This window comes from Populus nigra, chromosome 4, assembly GCF_951802175.1.
Source record: "Populus nigra chromosome 4, ddPopNigr1.1, whole genome shotgun sequence".
Classification (NCBI taxonomy): Eukaryota; Viridiplantae; Streptophyta; class Magnoliopsida; order Malpighiales; family Salicaceae; genus Populus; species Populus nigra.
In genome coordinates, this window is record NC_084855.1 from 12752066 (window position 1) to 12760051 (window position 7986).

Here is a 7986-nt window from a genome sequence, read left to right on the forward strand (position 1 = left end):
AAGCATATGGACTGGATATTATTTCTCTCTCGAAATCATAGAACTAATCATTAGCATTGCTTATCTATATATAGGTTACAATCTCCGAGTTAAAGGCAACCCATGGTGGATATAAGAATTCTTTCTTTTTTTCGTTTAATCATATTGTGGATGTAGATTTAAAACGTAAATGATCTGCTCACCTTTCAACTCCCAGAGAGACTAGGAGGGATATTTGGTCCACATGTGACGTAACTGAGCGCTCATAAAAATCAGTTTGGACAGGCTGCGGCCATGTTTAATGGCTAATGCATATACAGTCCATCAATTACTATTGAGATCTGAGGTGTGAGAGAGGCCATCCCTTGTGCATTATTAGATTAGATCAGGAAAAAAAAAATTGTTTTCCTTGCAAGTTGCAACTTGTAGCCAGAGCTTTTCTATGATACAGAACATATGTGCTTTCTGCTCTTATCATGCACTGTTCCTTGCCCACCATCCGTTTATAGCGGTAACCAGATTATAAACTCCAACCTTAGATTACCAGACTTCAACCAAATTACAAAAAAAAAAAAAAAAAAAAACAGAGAGAGAGAGAGAGAGAAGAGAGAAAAAGGAAGCTATTTTAAGTGGATATGAAGGAAAAGAATAAGTAAGATGAAGGAATGGTATGAAGGAAAAGAACAGTGGTCACCCTGAAAAAATAATATGTAAAGACAGGGCACCTAATTGTAAATGAAAAAACGAAGACAGGACATGTTCTTGTCTATGTATTAGATCCATGCATTTAACAATACTCACTGCTCTGTGAGCCACCAAACAAAACAAATCTGAATCAAATCAGAATCAAACCATTATTAATTTTTCATGCTAAAACACCATTTGGGCTGTAGAGGAAACCGGATTCCACTCCTCCTGTTTTTTTCTTCCTCGCCTTCAAAGAGAATTTGTTGGCCTCTCTGACGCCAAATGGTGAAGGAAATGAGGTCTGATTTGAACCCATTTTCACTCTCGAAACACAACAGCGTCATTATAAAGTTTGCAGTCTCATTTCTCTTGGTGGGTCTTGCTTTTCGTTTATTAATCTCTGGTTCATTCAGATTCTCTTCAGTTGTCGAGACATCCGTCCCAGCTAATGAAGAGACTAAACCAGAGTCTTTAATGGCTTCTTTGCCTGCTGAAGAGCCAGCTTCTAATGATTTTGAAGCTAATAAAAGCCAAAATTCACAATCAGGTATCCAATTCTTTGTTCCCTTTCTTTTTTCTCTACATGCTTGAACAAGAAAGTTCTAATCAAAACGAGGAATTGGTTATATTGTAAGAAAGATTTGTCAAAATGAGGATGTGGGTTTTCTTGGATGCGAAAACTGGATTCAGTGTACAGTCTTTGTTTTGTGATTCAATGACAACTTCTCTTTTCCCATTTTCATTTTCCGAATATTTGATGATTGGATCGATCCTTTTCTTTTGCTATTGTTTTTTTATTACATCTGTTTATTCTATTTACTGTCGCAGTTCTTTTATCATGTCTTTTCCGGTGAACCCGTCAACGCAGATAGATCATTCACCATTTAATTCAGCCACTTCCTCTTAGTTTCAATATTTTTTAGGTGCTGGCTAACATGTCTGGTTTTTAAATCTGAATAATGCAAAATAGCGTTTAGTATTCTGCTATCTGCACAATACTTTTTTTATATATAATTATTATTATTATTATTTCACTTAAAGGCATGCGCTCCCATTTCATAGAATTTAGTTTGCTGTCTAGTCTTTGTATTAGCATTCACTTTCAATTCATACTCCTATGCCACTCTTTGTAGTGTAGTGATGTCTCTTCCATGCACATGTAATTGCAGGAAAGTGTGATTTGTTTACTGGAGAATGGATACCGGACCCTTCTGGTCCGTTTTACACTAATCAGAGTTGCCTTCAGATAGAAGGTCATCAAAATTGTATGAAAAATGGAAGACCTGATTCAGGGTACCTCTACTGGAGGTGGAGTCCGCGTGGCTGCAGTCTCCCCAAGTTTAATCCTAAAAAATTTCTTCACCTAATGAGGAATAAGTCATGGGCCTTCATTGGTGATTCCATTTCACGTAACCATGTCCAGTCATTGCTTTGCATTCTCTCTCAGGTAAAACTACGAGCCTAAAGAAATTTTCTGTGTTCTGTCATTTGATTTCTCGATTCGTTGCCGACCATGTAGCATTTACTTGGCCAAGTTTTTCGATGGTTACTACTTCATTGTGAATAATTTCTTGGTCAGAAATGGATATCAGGAAGCACTGTTGATCATCAATACGTGCAATGTGCTGTTTCTTATGAAAACTGAACTAGTCAAAAGAATTAGAGTAGAAGCTAAGTTTAATTAATCAAAATATCAATTGCTACACATTAGCCACCTTCACATGTGAGATTAGGATTGCTAAACACTTAACTAGGCATTGAACTGAGGTGGTGTAGTTTGAGGTTGTCATGGTTAAAGACACTTTGCATCTTCTTCAAGAGCACGTAGAGGACTCTGAATCTTCATATCACTGCTGTAAACATTTTTTGTTATTTTTCTGTATCTTTTTCTCTCCTCGTGAAGCTAGATCATATAGAGGTCAATAATCAAACACCAATCTTAGTTCATTGTGGAATACAGCTGCTACTTTGATGGTCAGAGTACCGCTATTAAGAGGTTATCCTGTCTTTTTCGGAGATGGTTATCCTGTCTATTAGTCATTTATATATCCACAATTCTTGTTGGTTAGTCTATGTAATTATTTGGGATCAATAATCGGCAACTGTTAGTAGTTGTTATATTTACCAACACAATAATCCAAGCTAAGTCTTGCACAAAATAAATATATTGTTCTCGATAGGAAAAAAATATAGTCCCAAGTGATGATTTGTTTGCCTCATTTTTCTATTTAGGTTTAAGGATAGTCCAGGAAAGGAATAGAAAAGGAAGTAGCTTGGGGATTCAACGGAAAACTGATAGGCCATGCAAAGAGTAGGGATATGTTCATGTTTTTTAATGCTTGAATCCCAGATTGAGGCCCCACTGCAGCACCCACTACCCACAGCCCTTGCATTTAATAAAACTGCAGGTGGATACACTATGACCTACCACAGCATTACATGTTTGATCTAGCTTGCTGCTATTGTTTTTGTTCTGCAGCATCTTAGATTTTGATTTTGTGCTGCAGCGTTGTATTCTGCTGGCAGTTTTCGAAATTTGGTCGGGTTGGCAATAATCGATCAATTGCTTGTTATTTATGTCAAATAGGTGGAGCAAGCTGTTGAAACATACCATGATGAGGAATATAGGTCGAAAATATGGCACTTTCCAACCCACAACTTCACCCTTTCAGTAATTTGGACCCCCTTCCTTATCAAAGCAGATATTTTTGAAGACATGAACGGAGTTTCCTCTTCAGAAATCCAGCTTCATCTAGATGAACTTGATAAAAAATGGACCGATCAGTATAGGAATTTTGATTATGCAATAGTTGCTGGAGGAAAATGGTTCCTGAAAACTGCCATCTACCATGAGAACAATGTGGTTACAGGCTGCCATTACTGCCCTGGAAAGAATTTGACTGAGCTAGGGTTCGATTATGCATATCGCAAAGCAATGCAGCTGATTTTTAACTTCATCACAAACTCTGGTCACAAAACTCTTGCTTTCTTTAGAACAACTACGCCAGACCACTTCGAGAATGGAGAATGGTTTAGTGGGGGTACTTGCAATAGAAAGGTGCCTTTCAAAGAAGGCGGGGTTAACATGACTGATGTAGACACGATAATGCGTAATATTGAACTGGAAGAGTTTGCGAAGGCTGCAGCGTTAGGACTTGACAAAGGGGTGGTTTTGAAACTACTGGATACAACTCGATTATCATTGTTGAGACCAGATGGGCACCCAGGACCATACAGGCAGTTCCAACCATTTGCTGAAGATAAGAATGCTAAAGTTCAGAATGATTGCTTACATTGGTGCTTGCCTGGGCCAATAGACTCTTGGAATGATTTGGTGATGGAGATGATAGTCAATGGCGGAATATATCAATGACAGATTTTTGCTAGGCTCAGCTTCTCCATGATTTTTTGACAAGCTTGGCTGAATAAGATCTTGATGATTGAATGAAGTGGGATTTGACTTTTGGAAAAAGAACAGCTGATTTTCTATGGCTTGTGCTTGCCATGCCGGGGAGCCATTACCCTGCCTATTCACCCGTACGTTGGGTTGGCGCGATTGTAAATGAAAACTTTCATTCTCTATGATCATTTCATTTCATCACAGTTATTTGGTCATACACTTGGAATATACAGTCGTTCTATCACAGAAAACCTGCACTATCTTCTTCTTCTTCTTTTAAGATCCATCAGAACCAACACACCTTTTCTAATTGCAATACACGTCTGTAGTTATTGATCGTCATATGCACTCTGAAAATATATAATAACGTTAAGAGAGCACATTTGCTAACTGATTTGGCATTGTTTTTCAAATTGTGATGTATTTAATCATGAATGCTGACAATTTGAGAACAGAATAACTTATAGTAAAGCACCAACCACAAGCTGCTCCATCAGTGGGGCAAAACAAAAGCTAGTAAACGCATCATCAGTCAGGAAAAGTGTTTCCATCTAGTTGACATTCATAATTACTCGTAGCAAGAATACAAAGCAATTTCCAGCTAGAAGAATTTGTTCAACAAAGATATTCAAGAGTAGGCAGAGCTATTCCCCAACCAGCACTTCCGATCAGACAGCTATCAAAATAGACTTCCAAGCATGTCCAATTGCATCACTTATAAGAATCCTAAATCCCGAGACAACGAAAAATTACTGCTTTCCCAGCTTCCTATTACAAAGTGTTTCCAATGGAAACAACACCACACATCTAATATCCGTTTTCTTATAAGCTCTACATTTGATGGAATCACCTGAAGTGTTGGTAATGATAAAGTTTAGGAGCACAAATCTGGATTGACTAGTAACAAATTGTTTTCTTTTTTCCACTTTGAAGATTAGGTCTTCAAATCGTCACTAGAAAGAAAAAATGAAGAAAAGACTTGTTTCTGCGTTTCAATTTGAAGATAACAGCACAGTTGGAAGAAAAATTATTCAGTCAGATATTAAAAAAAACATAAATAATTAAAATAATAAGATCCCATTTTTATCATCATCCAGTTTTTATTATTGAGATTGACAATAGGTTGTTAAGCTCGTGTTTTAAAATACATTTAGGCTAAAATGCATTATGATAATTTTAATATGATATGTCAAAATCAGAAAAAAATCACCTTAAAAACATCAAATTTGATAACAGATCGCATGTTTCAGTTAAGATGATGCGACATGTTAGTAGGTAAACAAGTTGCCACAGCAAACATCCCTTACGGTAAACCACTCGTTTTCTTCCATCCATGACTGTTCAAGTCATCAGTTAATTATAGTCGGAAGAACTGAATTCTCATTTAGAACGCCCATTATTATATAGGAATCATGATTCGAAATCTAAATGAAGCTAAATTCTAAAAGGTACAGTGGGCAAAAGAGACTTTCTAATGTCCCAAAATTCAAAATATATAAATAAAAATTATTTAGTGTTTAAAATAGTGGTGTACTTGGATTGTTTTTAGTTTAAAAAACTCTAGACTTGCAATAAAATTTTTGAGTATTTTCAAAACAGTTTCAATTGGAGGAATTCAAAAACCTTCCAATAATAAAATTATTATTTTTATAGAAAAGATATTAAATAACTTAAAAAAAACCTTAATTTCAAGAACAAAGGTTCGAAATCTAAATGAAGCTAAATTCTAAATGGTATGTTGGGCAAAGAGAGAATTTCCTAATGAAGGCAATGCTCTTCGCTCTTCCAAAGTCGAAAAAAAGAAACTGACTTGCAAGAAAGAGTGTTGATTAGTTCAAATGAGATTCAAACCATTTAAATATTTGCTCAGACTGCAGGCTAGTCATTTCATGGTAAGCAAATGCAAGATTGAGTTCCTCCTGCACGTGTTGGACCATACTCTTATCCAGCACAAGGTTCTTGCATTCACGGAGAGCTTCTTTCCATCGCGTTGCTCGCCCATCTTTCTTCATATATCCGTTCCCATCAACAAAACTCTTCACCTGAAATAGCTCAAACAACTTAGCAGAAACAGTTTGATTCATTCCTGGGATTCTATCAGCTAAGAAACTCGGTGACAAAGGAAACTCCATGCATTCAACCTCTGCTGCATCAATGCCCTTGTTCTTCAGAACTTCTATAAACTCACTTATCTTTTGCTGCCTATATGAGTCTTTAGGCATGTGAACAAAAAGCGTAGGTGGGTAGTTCACTGTGATATCCATTTGGTCAAACTTCCCTTCAGCAATCATAAGTGTTATGCTACTGAACCTCAAATTGGTGGCGAGTGCAGAGACGAAGTATCCACCAGAAGAGGCCCCCAAAGCTACAAGAGGAAGTGATTCAAGATTATGTGTTTGTGCCCACCATTGTATTATATTCTTAACAATTAATCTTTCCTCCCCAAATGTCCAGCATCTCCGTGTGCTTGAAATTGTGATCACGGCAAATTTACGAGCAAGAGCATGAAGAACAAGCAGCCTTTCCTCAGGCAAACCAATGCAATTAGGGCAGCTTGAAGACCTGTCCCAAAAGTTAGCAGCTCTGCCATCGCATCCATGAGCCACAAAGAGAACTGCTTTTGGCAAACTGGGTATTTGCCATATCACATCTGTTCCATTCCTCAGCTCTATTGTTGGGTTAAATTGCACTGACTCAAAAGAATTCCACTTTTTTATCGGATATCCAAAAGAAGAATCAGGGCTTTTCCCATTGTTGCATAACAACAATATTAACAATACAAGTATCACAACCAGACACGTAACCACAACAGGCACCCGGCAGTTTTGAAGTCCAAGCCAGGCCTTCAATTTGGCTCCACGCTTCGCCATTACTGTGAACAAGACTATCAACTCCTTTTAACACTTTAAAAGAAAGTGAAATCTGAAAAATGAAAACAGCATTAGCACGGCAGGATAGTTGCAAGAAACACTAGATTTGATTGAAGGGGTGAAAGTGAGAGTTGGAAGATTCTTGTACTGCCATCTGCCTAATCTCACTGTATCCAGATTGAAAATTTTACAAGTGCTTTATACACACAATCACACTTCCATCTGATGGATCTATTCGAAAAGACTGCTTTTCTTTTGCTAAAAGACGAAAAGAAGTTTATTAAGATTTCTGCACTCTGGTCATAATAATGCTGATGATCGGATTTGATTACAGTAAAAAAAATAAATTCCCTAAGAATATAAGCAATGAAGTTAGATTCATCATATTTCCCCCTTTCCTTTGTTGCCCATCAATTTTCCATAAAAAGAAAAACACCATATACAAATCCCAACATAAAAATCAGTTATAAGTAATTCAATCAAAGCCAAATAGTAAAATGTAGATCTTATCTAATCTTCGAGCGAAAAAAAGAAAAATTTAAGTGAGAGATAGAAAGGAAAACTTTACATTCTTAACGAGAAGGAAGTTAACACGACAACAGTATCCAGGATGCCGCCCAAGATTGCCGCTGGCTGGCCCCTCCAGCAGACATGTATATTCAATGGTCAACGATCACTCCAGCAGAATAGATCTTATCTAATCACACTAGCCCAGCATCAATGGTCAACTAAGGAGCAACTTGCATCAATGGTGGACAAGATCACTTCAACTTGCAATATATTCTTCTGATTTTCAGTTTCTACTCCATTCTCAGGCTCCGCCCTCAGGGCAATCAAATCAAACAGAAATGAAGTTGGGCTGTTAATATTTTGGGCTGGATTATACCTGAAGGAATCTTGTGGGCTAATCTTCAAATTACATGTGTACACTACTGATAGTTCCACAGATGAAGAGATGGATTGGAACTTCCTTTGGGCACAGAGGCCCAATTTCTAAAAGAAAATTGTTTTTTTAAGGAAAGTGCTCTGAGAAGCAAGATTGCTTGACAT

The 7986-nt window shown here is 37.1% G+C and overlaps 2 protein-coding genes across 4 annotated transcripts; one reads left to right on the forward strand and one right to left on the reverse strand.

Annotated features, from left to right (window-relative positions):
- The first annotated feature begins 315 nt into the window (after positions 1 to 315).
- LOC133691045 (protein trichome birefringence-like 26) lies at positions 316 to 4317 on the forward strand. Of its 2 annotated transcripts, XM_062111358.1 has the most exons (4): positions 317 to 965; positions 1080 to 1213; positions 1836 to 2113; positions 3254 to 4317. In XM_062111358.1, exons 1-4 carry the CDS (start codon positions 949 to 951, stop codon positions 4037 to 4039), a joined length of 1215 nt encoding a protein of 404 aa, XP_061967342.1. In that variant the 5' UTR covers positions 317 to 948; the 3' UTR covers positions 4040 to 4317. The 2 variants fall into 2 exon arrangements, with proteins under 2 accessions (XP_061967341.1, XP_061967342.1); XM_062111357.1 differs by having other exon boundaries at positions 316 to 1213.
- Positions 4318 to 5732: 1415 nt separating this feature from the next.
- On the reverse strand, positions 5733 to 7986 carry LOC133691046 (uncharacterized). 2 transcript variants are annotated; one of them, XM_062111361.1, is made up of 2 exons: positions 7505 to 7986; positions 5733 to 6938 (listed from the first exon to the last, which is right to left on the reverse strand). In XM_062111361.1, the coding sequence occupies exon 2, from the start codon at positions 6934 to 6936 to the stop codon at positions 5896 to 5898; it is 1041 nt and encodes a 346-aa protein (XP_061967345.1). In that variant the 5' UTR covers positions 6937 to 6938; positions 7505 to 7986; the 3' UTR covers positions 5733 to 5895. The 2 variants fall into 2 exon arrangements, with proteins under 2 accessions (XP_061967345.1, XP_061967344.1); XM_062111360.1 differs by having other exon boundaries at positions 5858 to 6988; positions 7505 to 7984.

What these genes read in the sequence shown, in the direction of transcription:
- LOC133691045 (XM_062111357.1), top strand. Translation starts at nt 949, where the DNA reads ATGGTGAAGGAAATGAGGTCTGATTTGAACCCATTTTCACTCTCGAAA. An exon ending in AAGCCAAAATTCACAATCAG is followed by an intron (nt 1,214 to 1,835) that starts GTATCCAATTCT and finishes ATGTAATTGCAG; the next exon opens with GAAAGTGTGATTTGTTTACT. An exon ending in TGCTTTGCATTCTCTCTCAG is followed by an intron (nt 2,114 to 3,253) that starts GTAAAACTACGA and finishes TATGTCAAATAG; the next exon opens with GTGGAGCAAGCTGTTGAAAC.
- LOC133691046 (XM_062111361.1), bottom strand. Translation starts at nt 6,936, where the DNA reads ATGGCGAAGCGTGGAGCCAAATTGAAGGCCTGGCTTGGACTTCAAAAC.